At 41.4% G+C, this 21,097-nt stretch overlaps 1 protein-coding gene across 3 annotated transcripts; it reads right to left on the reverse strand.

The window, feature by feature from the left end:
* Positions 1–70: 70 nt before the first annotated feature.
* On the reverse strand, positions 71–19,123 carry si:ch211-183d21.1 (uncharacterized). 3 transcript variants are annotated; one of them, XM_063893840.1, is made up of 12 exons: positions 18,680–19,123; positions 16,378–17,237; positions 15,551–15,731; positions 14,638–14,777; positions 12,711–13,276; positions 11,707–11,980; positions 10,993–11,188; positions 9,520–9,707; positions 8,929–9,024; positions 8,361–8,525; positions 7,402–7,495; positions 71–1,892 (listed from the first exon to the last, which is right to left on the reverse strand). In XM_063893840.1, exons 2-12 carry the CDS (start codon positions 17,198–17,200, stop codon positions 1,829–1,831), a joined length of 2,787 nt encoding a protein of 928 aa, XP_063749910.1. In that variant the 5' UTR covers positions 17,201–17,237; positions 18,680–19,123; the 3' UTR covers positions 71–1,828. The 3 variants fall into 3 exon arrangements, with proteins under 3 accessions (XP_063749910.1, XP_063749911.1, XP_063749909.1); XM_063893841.1 differs by having other exon boundaries at positions 12,711–13,267; positions 16,378–17,240; XM_063893839.1 differs by having other exon boundaries at positions 16,378–17,240.
* Positions 19,124–21,097: the final 1,974 nt, after the last annotated feature.

Below are 21,097 nucleotides of genomic sequence, written 5' to 3' on the forward strand. Positions count from 1 at the left end.
GGGAGGTAATTGACTCTCAAAACAGGACATGCAACATGCTGAAAAAGAACTGGGAGGCAGCACAAATTGCTCATCATCTGAAGTGTTTTATTTCAAACCTGCTACATGTGCACGACACTGGAAGGAAAATAAGACGGCAAAGAAACACAAATAAAGCATTGAAATTGTTACCCGGGGAGGAAAAAGCTACACGCGTTTTCTTTCTAATGTTTTTCTGAGGCATGTGTGAGTTATCTGCTGCTACACAGAGACTTCTCGTACCCAGGAAGAGTTTGTGGTTTCTCCTACAGTTAGATTTGAACTTATGATTGATGTGATTCTCGTGTTTAATACGTGCTCTGAGCAGAATCATACATTTCGTTGGCGTCGTGCAGCTTCTTCAGAGTGATTCACCACATGTGCATGCCAACATATTGATTTGAAGTGCAATTGCTTCCTTCCCTTTTTTTTATTTTTTAAACCTTTCTAAATGTGCCGTTTTACATACAACCTAAAAATATAGAAGTTTACAGTAAAATACATTTTTTACATAGCACAATTTCAGGGGGGGTGGATTTTTTCCTTACAAAAGAGGACTTCATTTACATGATTTTGTCGTTTTAAAATCAAGTTTCCTTTTAAAATGTATTTACAAGGAGTGGAAATTCTTTGCACCAAAACAGTTGAGCAATGCGACATTACAAGGTAAGCAATATTAAAAATACAACGTCATATGCAGGCTGACATGTTTATTTAATGCCACTTTGTATTTGATGTTTATGATTAATTGCCCAATTTAAGTATTTAGATTTTTTACTATTTTTTAAAAGAACTGAATCAAAAATCTAGATGTTTTTTTTGTATTTCTACAATATTTGTTTCCTTCAGATTGATTATAACTAATGACATATCCATAGTATTTACACTTATGGCTGTACCTTCCCTCCAATAAATGAGGAATCAGCTGATCAAATAACACAGAAGTAAATCAGGCACAGTAGAGGTTTCTTATCCACCAAAACAAACAACAACAAACAAAAAAAATCACAAATAAACAACTTTTTTTCGGATTTTCTTAAGCAATTTTTCAAAAACAAATACGCTTCATTCATTTACTCTCTCGCATCCCTTTCTAATTTTCCAGAAAATGTAAACAGTTTGCTTTAAGTAAGCACACAGGAGTGGTTACAGACGCTCATCACGTTAGCTAAAGACATTCACATTAAAAACACAATGGCGCCCTTTCAGAGAGTAGGAATAACATTTGCACAGCATGTAGCAGGAGGACGAAGCAGGAAGTCGACTGTTTTGAAGACTAAATGTGTCACGAATATTATCTTGGTTACAACATCTGGATGTGATGAAAGTCATTATGTGGATAGAGCTTCCTGCATAGCATGGTTGTTTTTTTAATTTTTAAATACAACATAAACAAGTCAACAAAAATGACCATTTAGGACTCAAGTATTAAAAGAAAACCCTCCCTTTTTATCTTCCTTTTCCTTTAAAAGTAGTAACCAGCACTGTTCACAGGCAAAGGCTGCACATCGACCTTTATAAAAATATGGTATCATCTTGCTTTTCTTATTAGATTCATGGATCGCTGTGGGGATGTCAGCAGTGCCATGGATGAGAAAACGCACAGACTCGACACCACAAGGCTGTTAACAAGACAATCCCCAGTCATTTAGTCAGGGATCTGCTCAAAGACACTCAGAAGGACACTTGTGGTGGCACCTGTTTTAACAACCGCACAATCAGTTACGTTCGGGTCAAATTAACCTCTGATTACCGCCCGCTCCCTCTGGTGAAGTCTTCCCACGCACACGAGCACTTCCAGACGCCTGGATTATAGATCTGACAGTCCCTCTGCGTGCTCACTCAGCTCCATGGTGTAGTAGTCCATCGGGCGCCTGAAAATAGAGACCACGTTAACAAACACACACACACTACTTTATTTATCTTTTGCACCATGCATGTTGAGTTGTTGGAGGAGCACGCGACATAAGATTTTCATTGCCAACATATACGCTGTATCTGCTGTGCATATGACAAATAAAACCTTGAAACCTTGAAACATACACACACACACACACACACACACACACACACACACACACACACACACACACACACACACACACACACACACACACACACACACACACACACACACACACACACACACACACACACACACACACACACACACACACACACACACACACACACACACACCTCCACCCCTCAAAGACTGCTCACTTAAAGCAAAGTGTTTACATGTTCTTGACTGCAAATGACAAAAGGATGCAAGATAATGAAGATTGCTTGGAGAAATTAGAGATTGCTTAAGAAAATAAGAAAGAAATATGTTTATTTGTGATTTATTTAAAAATGTTAGCGGCTAAGAAACCTCTACTGTGCCCAATTTACTTCTGTGTTATTTGATCCGCTGATTCCTCACTTAGTAGAGGGAAAGTACAGCAATAAGTGCAAATACTATGGATATTTTGTTAGTTATTCACAGGGGGAGCAGTTATCAGTAATCTGAAGGGAAAAAGTATTTTAGAAATACAAAAAATGAGCCAAGTTCAGAGCCAAAAGTGATTTTTATTTAACATTTAAAAAAAATGGAAGTATTCAAATAGAGGAAATATCACAAAAGTGCCATTAAATGCACTTTTTGTATTTGTTATATTTTTTAAATGTAAGCATCTATGGTTACTTTTAGCCTTTATTTATGAAAAGTGATATTTAATCTTGTGTAGCTTTGTATATTTGAATGCAAAAGCCTGTCAAATGTGTAAATACAGTGGGGCAAAAAAGTATTTAGTCAGCCACCAATTGTGCAAGTTCTCCCATTTAAAAAGATGAGAGAGGCCTGTAATTTTTATCATAGGTACACCTCAACTATGAGAGACAGAATGAGAAAAGAAAATTCAGGAAATCACATTGTCTGATTTTTAATGAATTAATTGGTAAATTCCTCGGTAAAATAAGTATTTGGTCACCTACAAACAAGCAAGATTTCTGGCTCTCACAGACCTGTAACTTCTTCTTTAAGAGGCTCCTCTGTCCTCCACTCGTTACCTGTATTAATGGCACCTTTTTGAACTCGTTATCAGTATAAAAGACACCTGTCCACAACCTCAAACAGTCATACTCCAAACTCCACTATGGCCAAGACCAAAGAGCTGTCAAAGGAGACCAGAGACAAAATTGTAGACCTGCACCAGGCTGGGAAAACTGAATCTGCAATAGGTAAGCAGCTTGGTGTGAAGAAATCAACTGTGGGAGCAATTATTTGAAAATGGAAGACATACAAGACCACTGCTAATCTCCCTCGATCTGGGGCTCCACACAAGATCTCACCCCGTGGGGTCAAAATGATCACAAGAACGGTGAGCAAAAATCCCAGAATCACACGGGGGGACCTAGTGAATGACCTGCAGAGAGCTGGGACCAAAGTAACAGAGGCTACCATCAGTAACACACTACGCCGCCAGGGACTTAAATCCTGCAGTTCCAGACGTGTCCCCCTGCTTAAGCCAGTACATGTCCAGGCCCGTCGGAAGTTTGCTAGAGGGCATTTGGATGATCCAGAAGAGGATTGGGAGAATGTCATATGGTCAGATGAAACCAAAATAGAACTTTTTGGTAAAAACTCAACTCGTCGTGTTTGGAGGAGAAAGAGTGCAGAGTTGCATCCAAAGAACACCATACCTACTGTGAAGCATGGGGGTGGAAACATCATGCTTTGGGGCTGTTTTTCTGCAAAGGGACCAGGACGTCTGATCCGTGTAAAGGAAAGAATGAATAGGGCCATGTATCGTGAGATTTTGAGTGAAAACCTCCTTCCATCAGCAAGGGCACTGAAGATGAAGCGTGGCTGGGTCTTTCAGCATGACAATGATCCCAAACACACCGCCAGGGCAACGAAGGAGTGGCTTCGTAAGAAGCATTTCAAGGTCCTGGAGTGGCCTAGCCAGTCTCCAGATCTCAACCCCATAGAAAATCTTTGGAGGGAGTTGAAAGTCCGTGTTGCCCAGTGACAGCCCCAAAACATCACTGCTTTAGAGGAGATCTGCATGGAGGAATGGGCCAAAATACCAGCAACAGTGTGGAAACCTTGTGAAGACTTACAGAAAACGTTTGACCTCTGTCATTGTCAACAAAGGGTATATAACAAAGTATTGAGATGAACTTTTGTTATTGACCAAATACTTGTTTTCCACAATCATTTGAAAATAAATTCATTAAAAATCCTACAATGTGATTTCCTGGATTGTTTTTTCTCATTCTGTCTCTCATAGTTGAGGTATACCTATGATAAAAATTACAGGCCTCTCTCATCTTTTTAAATGGGAGAACTTGCACAATTGGTGGCTGACTAAATACTTTTTTGCCCCACTGTATGTACATTGAAATGTAATTTAATCTTAGTGCTTTCTCATGACTGCTGCCTCTGCTTGCATGACTGCTTTCATGTATTTCAGTCAGACTTTGATATGTTTATTAGAAGCAGCATATAGTTAGAGATGGGCGTTTAGGCTCGGGCTTCACCCCTCCACAGATTTACAGAAAACATTGAGTGATGATTATGATAACTATCGCCCTGCGCCTACAGGTGGAGGGTGGGGTGGTGGTGGGGCAGGCGAGCAGCAGCAGCAGCAGCAGCAGCAGCAGCAGCGCAGCGTTAGCAAGCAGATCTGGCAGCTTAAATAGAGCGGCAGGTTCAGGAGAACGTGTTTGGTTGGTTGTAAGAGGGACGAGGCGCGTCACGAGCAAATGTGTCATTGGTGCTCGGGTTGACTACCTGAAGTACCTTTCAGGCTTCGCCCCATTTGTGTCTACATTTCTTTTACTGCAGTGAGAGATTTTTTTTTAAGTGTACTCCAACCATGAACAACGGGCGATTCTGAGAATTACTCATATCCAAACATTTCATCAAAGCTACTTTATTCGTCATCTGAAATGTTATTCCATCTGCGCTTCGCGGGGGTTATCATTGACTGAGAGCAATGTTGCAGAACCGTAGTGAAATTTCAGAAGAATGGAGCCTGCATATTTACACAGAGCTGGTGGGAGAGGATATTTGAATACAACAGTTTTGTCGTACAAGTTCTTCCTGTTACTTTTCATGATTGTGATATTTCTATAAAGAAATAAGGCCTCAGTGAGTAAAAGGTAACCTGAGAAAAACTCGCTCTGAAACCGCTTGTTCGGAGGGTTAATGCTTTCACAGCTACATATTGCCATTACTCTACACTTTACAGTTACTTAAGGCACACCAGGAGTAATGCTGATCAAAATGGCATGGCTTTTTCCAGCCAAGAATAAGTAAGAGAGTGGGAGAAAAGGAAGACATCAGTACATTTACCATGGACTTCCCTCCCTCTACTCCTCTGTGAAATACATAGGTGCAAAATGACAACAGCAGGAAGAAGGCCATGCTCTTTCATTCTGATCTACAGTCCATAGAAAACTGACTGCTGACATTTCAAACTTCCTCAAACCGTGATATTCTACTCTGACACACTGATATATTCCCTTTTTTTTTAAGGAACACCTTTTATCTTGGAGTTATAGGTGATAGTGTGACACTGAAACACCTATAGATGGATCACATCCTTCTACGTCTATGCACCTTTCCCTGGGGTTGGCTAATCCTGAGTAACGAACCCTTGGGAAAACTAACAATGGATAAACCCAAAAATAGTTGAATTCTGCAGGTATAGATTCCTCTGCCAACTAAGCAGGCTCACCTGTTCGCTATATATCGTGAGAATTTAGCACACCACCTCAAATGTAATCTTGAAAGACATTTCCAGAGCATGCGCACAGCATTGGCTATTTCTTGTGTAATGCAGGGGATAAAAGCATTCTTTATTTTTGAAGTTCATAGATGCAACAAAGTATAACTATATATTAAACCTTAAATAAGCTGTGTTCCAGACACACTTCATTTGGTGGCACAGAGGGGAAAATGGCTCGTAGGTTAGCTAGGTTATACACTGTTTCCTTACTTCAGTCTGTACGGTAGAAGGAGCTAATCATCTGCTGGCTGTAGTTTTAGAGCTCCTCACACACACAAAACCATGGCTCCAGATCAGCCCAGTCCACAAAGAACTACACTGGCTTCCCGTCTCCCACCGCATCAACTACAAAATACTGGTCCTTACTTACAAACCCCTCCACCTCAATGACCTCCTCACCCCCTACCAACCCTAAAAGGTCCCTCAGATCCACCTCAGCCGGTCTCCTATCCATCCCTAAATCCAATCCGTGGCAGCTCCCAAGCTCAGGAATTCCCTCCACCATGATCTCTGTGAGTCCCTCACACTCTTCCAGTCCTCTCATCTCCTCTCCTCTGCCCACCCATAGCCCCCCCCCTATCAATCCATGCCTGTTGATGGTTTTTATTTGTATTCCCCCCACCCCAACCCTCCCTTATATTGTAAAGCGACTTTGAGTCTGAGATAAGCGCTATATAAATACAATATATTATTATAATTACCGTATGAACAAGGAGGAGCAGCGTTCAGTTATTATGCTCCAAATATCTGGAACAAACTCCCAGAACCCTGCTACTCTTACTACTTTTAAATCCAGGCTGAAAACATTTCTTTTTGCCGCTGCTTTTAAATCGAACTGTTCTCATCTAACATTGCACTGTGACTTTTATTCATCCTGTTGTGTTTATTTTATCATCTTTGCTTTTAAATGATTGTTTCATACAATATGTTTCGGCTGCACTACTTCTAAATGCTCTTAATGTCTTTCGTTTTTGTAAAGCACTTTGTGTTGAAAGGTGCTATATAAATAAACGTGCCGTGCCTTTAGGGATGAGAGTAGGAATCTTTTCGACTAACAGAAGTCAAATAAAAGTTTGAAACACGTTGCACATTTCTCTTTATACATATTATTTCACATTGCATGATTGGAGATGTTCTTTCCCTTTCAAAGCTCCTTTTTATTTTCTTAAACTCAGAATTCAGACTTGTGAAAGCCATAGAAAAAGGCACAAATTGGGTCTGTATTTTCTTGATCATCTTTTCTGAAAGAATTATCTAAAGACGTGTCACTGAGGATCAGACAGGAATAAGAGGTGTGTGAACAAGAAACAAAACAACACATTCCCAGAGCTAGACTCCCATCAATGGAGCTAAAGTGTCATTATTTCATCTCCATTACCAACACTCTAAATATGCTGTTCACAACACTCAAATCACTCTTCATTTCTAAAGTCAAAAGATTAGACAAATGTTAATCATGACGCTTTGTGATGATTTCGGGCAAACTAAGAAGAATAGCGAAATGAAATGCTGTTGACATGGCGGAAAGAGGGATCTGTGATCAGCATGCACGTGCAGCAGCCAATCAGAGAGAAAGACAGCGGAGTAAAATAAAATGAGTGCTCACCTCCTCCTGTAGAAGTACGTGAATAAAGCCGCTCCCAATCCCAGCAGGAGGAGCACGGCGACGATCAGCCCGATCTGTAAGCCCAGGGCCGACGCTAGGAGAGAGACACGTCGAAATCTGGTTACAATTTTATCAACGAGATAATGCATTTAATTAGCAATGCAATCATCCATTGAACATTCCAATCAGCACAGATATCGCATGTTTGTGCAAGCCTTAATCCCTTCACACCGCTATTCTGATTCCACACTTTTCCTCCTGCTCTCTCTCAATTACCTGGAGCAGTGGGTTTCAATGTCTGGGCATTTTTCTCCGTAAACATCGGAGAGAGATTTGACTCAGTTAAGTTTGTTATGGCCAGCAGGCGTATCTGAATGCTAATAGCAGTTGTCATCTTACGTTTGTTTGTTCTTTTTTTAGCTTTTAAATGTGGTAAATACAGCATAACTGGCTGTCAACATACTTGTTTGTTTGGTAGATACGGAAGGAAACTCTAGGCTCCAATTTACATTCAACAAATGCCATCCTCACCATGTTTGCTGCAGAAAATAATCATTATGTAAATGGCAAACTCTTACTCTCTCTACTGACAACTTTGCTTTTCAGGTTTCATTTGCCGGTGATGTGTTTAGAGCATATTGACAGGGAAACAGGCTTTCAAAGAGAGAAATTGGTGTTGTGTCCCCTAAAACTAATCGTTGTATAACTGCTGGATATCTAAAGGAGAAGTTAGAGGCAGGAGCATATGATTTCAGGTGTTTACTTGCAAGAAAAAGGCACAGTCGTTGGACGTACCAAATGAAGCTTGCGTGGGGTACATTTGAATCTCAGATCTAAGAGAAATGCACATACATCTCCCCTGGAGTAGACGAGTGTGAAAACATCTCTATAGTTACCAAAAACAAGTCAGAATGGGAGTGTACGGTCGGTTGCACTGTGTACAATGTGTTGGTGCTAACCTGTGCTTGAGTAGCGTCCCGTGGTTGGAGCAGAGCAGAAGTCTCCCTGAGCAGACGAAGGACTCATGTGCGAAGTCTGGATGATTAGGGCCTTCTGATGGTCCGACAGCGCCTGGATGTTCCCCCACACTCGTAGCCAGCCAGAAACACAGGAAAAGTTGGCCCCTAGAGCACAAACAGACAAATCTCTCATTAAATATATACGCGCAATCAGCTAGGCAAGCAACGCGTACGGATAAAAGTTACACGAGAAGTTGACACAGGAGGGCTCCTGAGTTGCTTTATCATTACACAGTTGTATTAAGACCATTGCACTTTGATATCCTAAATACCTACTCTCCAACAGCGTCTACCTGAACATAATAACAGTTATTTAGCTCAACTATAGAACTCCATTGCAACGGTGAAGTGGTGTTGATTGCTGTCAGATGCTCCCCATAAGCCACAGAGTGAAAGCAGTCTGTAATCCATTTTTTCCATTTTCTCACAGAAACCCCCGAAAGAACACATTTTTTTGCACTGAAAATAATCTGCCAAATGTGATGGATGGGGGGGGGGAGTTCCTCACCTTGGAGGTACAAGGCTGAGATGCCACAGTGACACCTTTGCTCCAGGTATTCGGCCACTTCAGCGACCCTCTTCCCCTGGATCACACTACTGCAGTCTGGGAGAAACGGAGGAAATATAACACTGTTATAAAAAGGCATCCTGGGCTTTGACCATTTAGACAACACAGATATATGTTCAGAAAAAGGACCAACGTGTTCAGTTTCAAATGAAGGTCTGCGTTTATTGGTCTATATATCTAAAGTTTGGGCATTTTCACCGTTATTAGAAATGTTTATAATTAAGATTAAGAAAATGGGAGAAGAGAGAGAGAGGATCCTGACACGCAAAGATCCCAAACTGGGTTCAAACAAGAGACGCAACAATAACTTTATAGGCATCATTTATTTATAATTTATGCATTCCTTTAATAAACTTAAATGCTTACCAGTCAACGGCACTAAGCAATGTTTTAACTTTAATTCAGAGGTCCGAAACCACATGCAAGGGTATTTATGTGCAAAAAATAAACGAAAGAAGTTGCCTCAGTGAGCTTTACATCCTCTCTTCTCGCAGCATATTAGTTTTATACATTTCATTCACGACGCCTCACCTCCAGACTGCTGCTGCTGCGCGTCACTGGACAGGGGTCCGAGGCAAAGGTCAATGTGACTGGAGAAGGCGGAGCTGGGACAGAGGTTGATGCTGTGAGGAGTGGGCGAGGAGGTGGTCCAGGAGGATGGGCTCCTCACGTCGCAGCACGAACACCGGCTGAGCGACACGGGACCGTCTTCCACTGACCTGCAGAATGAGATAACACAGACAGGTGTTAGTGAGAGTCTGGAAAAAGTCCGAAAGAAGATATTAAGTCCGAAGGTTTCCATGCATTCAAATTAATATAAGGGCATCATTTATTTTGCATCATTTAAATAGATATGCACTCACGCTCAACATTAAGGCTACATACCAGTTAACTGCACTTTAACGCTGTATAAAATCAGAGCCTACGTGACAAAATGAATCCGTCTCTCATTAAGTCTAATTTTCTTCACCCTGTGTAATTGTACTGTAAGTGCCTCTGTTAACCTGAACTTTAATTGACTCTGTATTTTAGCTGCTGACTGAATAAGACTACTGCTACACTGCAACACTGGGGCAATCACTATCAGAAATCCAGACTTCACCATAGGAAATTAGTTAGCAGAAGTGGTCACCTCTCCAGGTGATTTTGACTGATTGAAATATGTACCAACCACCCCGCAAATAACCCCTGAAAAGGTGTTTATCTGACACCGTTTCACGCTGCTCTAATCAAGTAAAGCTGAGGTGTGCAACTTTGGAGAAACCAGCAAGAATACGCGCAAGTTTGAAAAGTGGCACACAAAAGTGGAGAAAAATATCTCTCAAAGCACTCGAGCCATGTGGCAGGACGAGTCCAGGAGCGCCAAGGAGAGCAATGCAGCACCATACCGTCACAGAGTCAAACTCCCTCACGTGTCATTACCATGTTAGCAAACACATAACATTAACAATGAACAATACTTTTTGTTATAACTCACAGCAACCTTGTGGAAGACTACAATTACGTCCATTAATTGCAAGTGCAGGGAGTGGGCAATCATTTAATTCCAACTGAATTAAATAATTAGCGCAGCCTGAAAAAGACTCTTTTTTTAAATGATTTTCTCAGAGCTTCAATAAAGTAATGTTAACTGAAGCTTAAGAAGTTCACAGATCTCAAACGTTAGGATTAATTATAGACGGTAAAATGATTATTGGGGTAAAAATGATTATTGGGGTAAAAATGCTTCTAATAACACATTTAAAATAATAAATAAATAAGATTGCAGATGTTGTGACAGGTATGTAGGCGAGTACATTGGTTTTATCCTAAGGCTTTTTTTTAAGCTGGCATAATTAGCGGTGCAGAAAAAGTTGCCATGGTAATCTTAGGTTGAAAGAGAAGCCGCTGTGATAAGATAATAAGGCCCTTTTTAGTATTTTTATTATCACATTCCTTTTGTTTAAGACTTATCGTACAAGTTAAAACACGTGACACGCTCTCAGTGGCTCATGCTGTGTTCACCTGGCAGCTGGAATCACTTGTCTCCCTCTGCTGGACGACAGCGAGGAGAGCAGCTGCTGGTTTTCACTGAACACCAGGACGTCTCTGAGGCTGGAGTTGGTCAGCGCAGTGCCGGCTCTGCAGACACTGAACAGGTCGTAGCACAGGACCACCGCTCCTCGTGCCGGCACCGCGGAACCTTCCAGAAACGTCTGATCTATGCAGGAGAGAGAGGAGGTGTGGTTAGAGATGGCGGTCGAAGAGATCCTTTATTCCTAACCCGGACATTTAGATTGTTACAGGAAAGGGACAGTGCAATAATAATAAAAATAAGCTAATATATTAAGTAAAGAGGCAACTACACATTCTCAAATAAAAATAGATATACAACTATGGTATAAACAGAAGAGCAAGCTGTAATAACAGTTTTGTGTTATGAAAAGTGTCTAAAGAATAATATGATATTGGAGGAATTGGTCCTATAAATACTTTAAAATGATTTGGTGTTTTTTCAAAAGAAATGTGTTTATTTAGTCTGTAGAATATGATTTGTAGGTCGGGACAACTCCACAGCTTCAAAACTTTATTAAGAATTGTGTTTTAAGACAAGTCCATTTTGCAATTTAGAAATTGTACACAGAGAGAGTGTGTGGGAGAGGTTATTCAGTGAGTGTCGCTGAGCACTATTATTAATAATGTGAGAGGAACTACCACAAGACCTCCCCCTGCCCTCACCTGCTCCGGTGACATTTCCAACTACGTAGAGTCCGTCCGCGTCCACAGATCCGGTCAGAGGCAGAGCGATGACGGTGCCGCTGCGCTCCTGGTCGAACACCGAGAGCACCAGGCCCCGCAGGTCCGTCCTGGGGGGGCCGTGCAGCTCCACAAAGCTCCTCTGCTGGTTGTGATTGGTCCAGTGGCTACTCGCCACCTCACTGATGACCACACCCTCAGGGGCCGGAGGCGGGCGGGGGCAGCTGTTCTCCCTCAGAGGCGTGGGCGGAGCCACCTGCAGAGAATGATGCATTTTAAACATTTATGGTTTTAAAAACTTAATTGAAACTTAAATAAGTATCCGGCTGCATCAATTGATGAAGCGGTGCATAGAGAGAAAACAGATTTCGGTTAGCCTTTGTTTAAAAAAGTGTCTAAGGGATGGTACAACGTTTAGGTAATGAGCTGACTAACTTTCTGGACTCCCCGCTCATGGTCAAAACACATTTCCAGAAAGTTTAAATATTCATACAGACTAAAGCTACACTCAGAGACAATGTTTTATGGTCCCTGTAGCTGAGGTCTTTAAGGTCCCTCTGGATATTCCACAACAAAATGAGAAACATGTAACAACAACAACAACAACAACAACTTAAAAAAGGCTCACTAAAAATGACATGCCCTGTAGAAACCCAAATCTGTTATTTTTACAGTGTGGTTTGTTTACAGGTTAAAGAAAAGAGCTATAATGTGACGGTTTTAGGGGGATATGTCCGCAGTGGCAGACTTGCTGTTACCCTCCGTTCCAAGTCTTTGTGATAAGCTAAGCTAACCTGATCCAGAATCATGTTTAGTGTAATGAAAGGAGAGAGGTAGTGGTATTCTCATCTGATTCTCAGCATGAAGGTGAATAAGGTAACTTCCCAAAATAACAAACTAGTCCTTACAGTCTTTGTGTTCATTAGAAACCATGTACTGTGAAGGGACTTTAGCTTCATAATTTCATGTGAAACCTTTGCACTCACTGAGAAAGCGGACAGGTCGTAGGGGTAGAGGCCTCTGCAGCGGCTGAGGGCCTCGTCTCCGGGCAGAACATCAGGGTCCTCCAGCAGAGGGAGCTGTCCCGGGGTCAGAGCTTTACTCAGCTCCTGCGCCTCCTTATCTGATCCCCTCTGCCGGTACACCACCGCATCCAGCAGCCCTTTGGTGGGGATCCCCCGCTGTGAGGCGGACGGCGGGCCATAGGGGCTGCGATACAGCGCCACAGCGTCGGGCCCGTTCTGGATGGTGTTGGGGGGCAGGCGGAGCGACGGAGCCGGCACCAGCCTGTCACTGCCCAGCAGGAAGTAGCCCTTAGAGGTGGTGTAGTGTCCACTCAGACTGATCTCCCTGTAGGGTTTGTTGTTGTGCGCGCTGAAGAGCAGGATCCAGATGCCCTGCAGGGACACCCGGCGCCCCGATGGGTGCCAGAGCTCGATGTACTCGCCGTCCTCAGCGGCGCCGGGTGTGTCGGTGTTCAGCTCGTTGATCAGAAAGTCGCTGTTGCCCCAGGGTGGGAGGTGGGGAGGGGAATCTGTGCCTCCTGGAAGCACTAAGGGAAAAGTATGAATTAGCTGCTGGTAAAGGAATAATTTCACTTTGGTATTTGTGACAAACGCATACCATGTTAATAAAAGAACTTTACAGACTACTTTGGGCAGAATTTGTTACTTTTGGAAACTATTAGGCTAGCTGTTTCAAATATTTTACGCTAAGCTAAGTGTCTGCTGGCCATAGCGTCATATTTTGTGTAAGAAGTGTCTATTTTGTTATTGGCAGGAAGGGGATTGAGTTTATTTAACAAAAAAACACCAGTTTTTAATGCATTGAATAAATACAAAGGGAAACTGAGAAAGTTTATTTCTGCTTTCATGTTATGTTTGGTACAGTAAGACAATACTTATAACGTGCAACAGATGGCAGTATCGCAGTATCATGACGTGGAATACTTGTATATCTTATCTTCCAGGAATTCATTCAATGAGAATTTCTAGGAACAAGAAGTATTTCCCACATAATATCCTCCATTAAAGTCTGGCTAACCTTGAAGTCTTTTCCGGGTGTAACGTAAGGCAGGGTGGACGTCCAATGCTTAATATTATAATGAATAAAGATCAGAATCTATCAGGATTTTGAGGATCTTTTATTTTCCTGATTTTAGGAAAGGCAGTTATAATAAGGACTTCTATCTTAATAAGTGAATCTATCTAAATGTTCTCATCTTAAATCATATCTGGCCGCTTGCTGCATATTTTTCACTTTCCTATTTTGACAAGTCGAGCTGCAATCTACAATATGTTACCAAACAATTTAAATCTGTTCAAAGGAAAAGGGGAAGGAGTCCACAAGATAACAGATTTCTTATCTTTCATTTCCCTTCATATTGGTTAATTCTTGGAGCAACCTCCGTCACCAGCTCTCAGTTCTTTAATTTGTAATACTTGTACCGGTGATGTAGCTTTGTTCCCTAGTTCCTAGGCTGACCAATGATACAATAAATAACTTCCCAGAGGTCAGCACTCTGTCTGCGTATGATGAGGTTTGTCTTTCTGAGAATTATTCCATAGTTCTTCAACATAAATAAGACATTGACTAGAAATGATCCATGTTTGCATGCCTTCACATGTAGCTCCTTATGTGCCAAGTGTTCAACAATAAACAGTCTCTCTTTATAGATGACTCATCCTGTTTTTTCTCACGTTATTTCTCCTTATCGTTGACTCATTGCCACTACTTAATGATCTTGTTCTTCTGCCTACTTAACATGGCCAAACATTAGGTAAATTGCAGAAAATCTGAATCAGATGGGAGTTTATACAGCCTGTCAATCATCACCTTTCCCCTTCCTTACTGCATGCAAACCGCTCAATAATGTTGGGTATATACTATACATAAGAGTCATGCAGCACTCACCCATGCTGTGGGGGCAGATCTTTGGCCAGGGGCACTGGTTTGGCTGAGCTGGAGTCTGCGGGGCCTCCCAGAAGACACCAGGGTCTCTGGCCCAGGTGGCCACACCACAGCGACTCAGATAGTAGCCCCCTTCTCTTAAACTGAAACAGAAATCAAATCATTAATAAACAACTCGAATGAATCAACAATTATTTTAAAGTGTTATATACAGTATTCAAATTGGGATGTGTTGGATGACACATTTAATGCAAACTTTTTTTAAATAGCTACTAAGGAGAGACAATGGTTGGTCGAATTGTGACTCGCTTTCGTCCAGACTGAAATATTGAATGCTCTATTAGATTCATTTCATTCCTGGCTGCTAGAGGATGAATCATATCGACTGACATTTTGCCTCGAGTGCAACCAGCTAGTTGACTTTTTGTCTTCTAGAAAATGTCCATAAGTTTTGCTTTGTGACTAAATGACTGCAACACTAATAAAAGCCACATCAGCTCCAGCTGTTGGCAAAAATGGTAAACACTAAACATTGTTTTTGTCATGTTTACTCTTTTGCTCTAAGCACTGTTGCACTTCAGTAAAGCATTTTCCGTATTGTTTTGTAACTTTCAGTTCTCATCAGTGACGTGCGAATGAAACTCGCAAATTCAAAATCTGTTTCCATTTCTTCGACTCAGTGTGAAAGAAGGTCTACTTGACGTGACGATTGCTCCACAGGGATGACACACGCTGAACTGGAAAAAAATACATCAGCAAAGAGGAACAATGGTCACAAGCTGACCCTTAGAGAGAAACGCGCTTCAATGTGTTTCGCAAACCACTTGAAACTTTCGCCTCGATTTGTAAACCTCTTGACTGCAGGCACATTGGATTGGTGTTACTTGAGGGGGGAGAAACTTTCTTAGTGTCTTGCCTGTTGCTGAGTTGGTAGGGCTCTCTGCCGGGGATGAGAATCTCAGTGAGGTTGGCGCTCGGCTTGTTTCCAGGTCCAGCAAACACAAATGCATCTAGAGGCTGTATCTGGCTCAGCGGACTGCCCGAGGGGAAGTCCACGGCTCTGCCACTGTAAATAGCCACTGCCCCAGAATCATCTCCTGTGAAGAAATCAAAACAGGAACAAATAATTTACAATAAAACGAAAGTGAGTGAATAATTAAAAACAGTCATTTATTCCATATAGGTCATCGTATAGCCTGAGGATTACCGAGACCCCCTTTTCGTTTTTCCTTAGCGTCCATAAGGACCTGTTTTTTTTAAAGCTCCATCTGATCAAAACAAATTCCCAGCTTACTAAAATCTCTCGCATTATTTTATTGCTTAAAAAGGCATCTGTTTTCACTTTCAAACTACCTGCTGTTGCTTCTAATTTAATTTAAAGCATTATGATTTTTCGTTCATTTCTCTTTCTCTCATCTTTTTCTAAATGTGTTGATGCATGCTCATATACATACTGTGTTTAGCTCTATGGTATTATATGTTATCCATATGCATGTATAATAGTAGGCATGGGAGAACTTTTGTCTGTGTATGTGTGTGTATTTTGTCAAGGACCCCTTTGAAAAGAATACGGTTCATCTCAAGGTGCCTATCCTTTAAATAAACTTAAATTGAAATGTACCAAAGCTCTTCTTAGCTTCCACTTGAGAAAACCTGATGAACTAGAAAGCTCAAGCCAAAAGCAATCATACACAACATTACATTTTCCAGAACAATATCCTGACTAACCCACACCCCACTGACCTTTCATGAAGCTCTTCTCAATGTTCACGGAGATCAACCCGTTCCTGGATGTTTCCACGTTCACGTCCACGCTCACGCTGACCCTGTCCGTTCTGCCATTCAGCACAACCAGCGCCAGAGGACCGGCAGCCGGAGCCTCGGTCAGCTCCACGAAGCCGTCCACCTGCCCTCCTCCCAGCTTCAGCTCTGTGATCACAGGAATGGTTGCTGGAGCCGCAGGCGGGGTGCAGTTATTCCTCTGACCCGGGGAAGGGGAGGACACCTGAAAGCCCCAGTGGTCTTCAGACAGCAGGCACCTCTCGATGGACTCGTCCCCCTCCAGGGTCGATTCGTCCTCCACAAACGCCGGCTCTCCTGGGGTCAGAGTCTCAGCGAGGAACTCTGCGCCCCCAGTACGCCGGGTCATGTACACCACGGCGTCCACCAGCCCAAAGGCGGTGACGTTCATCTTCTCGTTGTAGCGGGAAGCAGATGTGTGGTAGAGGACGATGGCGTCGGGCCCGTTCTGGACGGTGTTTGGAGGCAGGAGGATGGCGGGTTTGGGCAGCATGTCCACCGAACCCACCAGGAAGAACCCCCTGTCGTCTGTGCTGTGGCCTTTCAGGTCCAGCACCTTGTAGGCTATGTTACCATTTCCGTTAAAGAACACCAGAGTGTAGCCGTCCAGGGAGGAACGCTGTCCACTCGTGTGATACAGCTCCACAAACTCAGTGGTGTCCAGTCTGGGGTTGTCGGCATTGATCTCGCTGATGATGAGGCAGGGGTCGCCGCTGACTACCACCACCAGGCAGAGACAGGCCACACAGGCCAAACTGACCACCATGATTTACAGCTTCTCCGAAATAACCCAGGAAGGGGAGCTTCTGCAAAAGAAATATTGCATTCCTCAGGAAACATTAGTGATTAAATCTCATTGTGTAAATATTTTGTCAAAGCACAAATAGTCAACCCTAGGATATTGTAGGTTGACTGTTTCTGCTCTTAGCGACATTGCAAAATCTGTCAGCTCTTCTAAAAACTCACTTTCCTATAATTGCTTTTTATGTGATCACATATTTTTTATTTATTTGACTGTGTTTTTTGTTTAGGTGGTGTTTAGTTCACTTGCTCTCAGTGTATTTTTACAGGTGTTCTGCTTTATGTGAAAGCACTTTGTAACTATGTTTTGAAAGGTGCTATTCTAATAAAGTTTATTAATATTATAAAATGTTGATAGTGGAGTATTTGATCAGAAATATCATGATTTATGCTACAACCTAGCCTTCTTCCATGTCACAATCACTGCCAATAAGGTTCACACTTACAAGGAAATACCGAAATGGTCTAAAAACATGTGAAATCTGATCATCTTAAAAGCTAATAAAGTAAAAACTCAGTAATATAAAAGTATTCATACAGACAAAGTGGGTTATTTGATCAGAAATATCATGATACTTCCACATCAGAATCAGAATCAGGTTTATCTAAAAGTAGGCCTAGGTTTAGACATTCAAAGAAATATAAAACCTGTGAAACCTGTTCATCTTCAAAGCCAATAAAGTAAGAACTCAGTAATATAAAAGTGTCAACACTGTGGTTTATTAAACTGAAGCAGCACTGGGATTTCATTGGAAGGGACAACATATCTGACACACAATCTGAGCCACAGAAAAGCACTGGCTACTGTTTCAAAAGCGTGTTCACAGTACTGTAATCAAATCTTATGTTTACCACTTGCAGACCAGACTCCCTGGAGGAGAAACCTCATGATATCATGAATGAGTCTTCTATGAGTCTATTATGGTGACATTGGGAATGCACGTCTTCTGCATGAGTCATGAAATGTTGCGAAACTCACACTGGCAAAGCAGATGGAAGTTTGCTATGAAACGGAGAAAATGCATTTAGCTGTAAATAAATGGGATAAATGTGCAGATAATGTAAAATACAAAGCAAATGTGTCATTTTTTAGCAACAAGTTGAGCACTAGTTGCAGTTTAGCAATCCCATTTCATCCCTGAATCACTGAAAATCGTCACAGATTTAAGGATAGCATTTCAAATGAGTCCTTAAAGAAGCTATATTAGTTTGCACGACATGCACTCTGTAAGCAAACCACGTTGGGACAAAAACAGAGGTTTTAGGGATGTAAAAAAGAGACTATGGAGTTAAATGCTGCCCTGAAATTATCTCCCATCTCATGGCTGTTATTCCAGTCACGGTCAGCCTGCAATGCATGCATCTTTCCGTCGAAAACCCCCCCCCCTGTCAATCTGCTTTCTATCACTGCCACACAAGGTCCTAAAAACGCGTCGTGACTTACTGTGTTTTCTTTGGTCCTTGTCGGCCAGGTGTCGCCTGTTGCACCGTCGAAACGTGTCCGGTTGGAAGTGAAAACGTCGGAAATGGATTTGGTAAAGTTTGTTTTCTGCCCTCCGCCGCTCCCTTCATTCACAAAGCAGCACTTTCTCCCCCCGGACTGTGGGCGGTCAGACTGACTGAGGGGGAAGATGCCTGCCAGGGGAAGCTTCCTTTCTTTCTTTTTTTTACAGCTCACCATTCAGCCATCCACAGCTGAAGATAAAACACCAGCAGCACACCCTGAGAAACCAATTAAAAGACAAGTGTAACCCCCGACTCTCTACTGCAAAGACACCGAAATATCTACACTCTGAAACAGGTCTTTCTGTTTTTATTTTTAGAGGAAGACAATACGGTGGCACTGAGATCATCCCACGAATCCTTGTAAAAGACCTGAAGGGGGCCCCTGACCCCACTTTGTGAATTAGGGGAGAGCGGGTTCAGTGGTAACACTTCAATGACAGCAGAAGTCCCGCCCATTGTCAGGTCACAACTTCCTGTAGAAAAAAAAAACCATTTTATTTTTCAATGTGTAATGTGACCTCTTAAAGTTTCATGTTTGGAACTGAACAGGTACAGGTTCAAATGTTTTAGCTTTCAACACAACTCATTTTAGGGTTTCAGTGTTTCTTCAGATTTTATGAAACGCTGCTTTTAATATGTTAGGTTTTCTATTTAGGTCCTCTTCTCTGAAATAAGTCAAGAGAAAAACAAAAACAACTTTATTTACAACAGGAAGCTGTAGCTTTAAAAACCCACATATGTTAGCTGTTATATTTCAAACTGAACAAGTCCTTTTGCTGAAACACAATTCATTTTGTGCAACACTTATTGAAAAGCTGTTTGGGTATTAGATTGTAGATTCTACACTGAGCATGCCTCTTCTCCAATAAGTAAAGGAAACAAAATAAATAAAACATCTTTATTTGTCTAAACCTAAAAGTCGTAACCTCTTCTATCTTTCAACACAAGTCATTGTAGTTTTTCAGTGATTCTTCAGATTTTCTGAAAAGCTGTATACTACGCTCTTCTTTGATCCAAAGCGACTTAAAATAGTTGCAATAAAACATGAAGATTTAAACTCAGAACAACAACAACAACACAGCAACAACAACAACATGACAACATGTTAACTTAAGAAGAAGCCACTGCTTTATTCGGTATCTCGGAAAGACAACAGTCTTGACAGAGCATGAATAATAGCCTACTACTTCCATGCCAAGCGCAGAAATAGAATATTCTGATAAATATTGTATGAATTTAGAAATAGGCTACACTGACACACACACACAAGAACCTAAAATAGCATTATTCCTCAAAAAGAGAGTAAGAAAAAAAGTATATCTAGAAAAAATCTAAATATGTAAAATACCAAAATAAAGGTACGGTTGGTTGTTGCCAAATTGTCAGTGTGGAACAACTGAAATACCAGACTAAAATCACAGTTTGATAATAATAATCATAATAATAGCAGTTTTAAATGATTAACAAGTGGCTAATAAGAATTGGTTTACAGTACTTCTCTAACATCTTTTCCGGTATATCTCGGGGGCCTTGATTTGTGCCTCCCTTAGGAAATAGAAGAATGTGTGACAAATGATTCAGTATGGTGCAACACTTCCCCTAAACATGGCTAAAACACTGCTGAGTCACCGTAAGACCTTTTCAGTCTCATTCCTCCCGGACGGAAGGAGTACTCAGATATCTTCATTTAGTAAAGGTACAAATACCACGTTGTTTAAACACAAGGTAAAGTCATTGATCGTAATTGAAAGTGTTTCAGGGAAATTGTTTTGCTCATCCTTTAAGTTTCATTTCTGCTCTGGACCAGGCTGAATATTGCCACATGAGTGATCTGCGGTTTAGGGAATTTACAATATGTTGTGCAACAAGCCCATTTTTTAAAAAATGTATCAGAGTTTGCTAAATTGGGTTTTTTTGAGGAACATAAACGTATTTTTGACATACTCTATTTTCAACTAAGCTACTCAATGTACATTAACATATACGTATGATAAATATATATTTGTATCAGTATTATTCTCAATGTGAAACAATATGTTTGAAAAGTGTTGTTAATATTCACTTACTTGTCAATTATCCGGCGAAATCGATTGTCAAGGTCCATCTGGAAGGTCTATGAACTTATTAATGAGGTAATATTAAACTTGACATAGTCTTTTATTTACTATGTTGAACATTGTGTTTCCTTTAGTCTCAAAACACTGTGCTACACTTTAGTCCTGCGCAACTTTCTGAATGTGTTTTGTTTTGAGCTAAATGAAACATGTTTGATCCATAAAGGGACAGTTACTCAAAGTGTGTGGTGTTTAAACGTCTTCTCCAGTCTACAGTCAAATGATTGATAAGTTGGCATGTT

This window comes from Eleginops maclovinus, chromosome 10, assembly GCF_036324505.1.
Source record: "Eleginops maclovinus isolate JMC-PN-2008 ecotype Puerto Natales chromosome 10, JC_Emac_rtc_rv5, whole genome shotgun sequence".
NCBI lineage: Eukaryota > Metazoa > Chordata > Actinopteri > Perciformes > Eleginopidae > Eleginops > Eleginops maclovinus.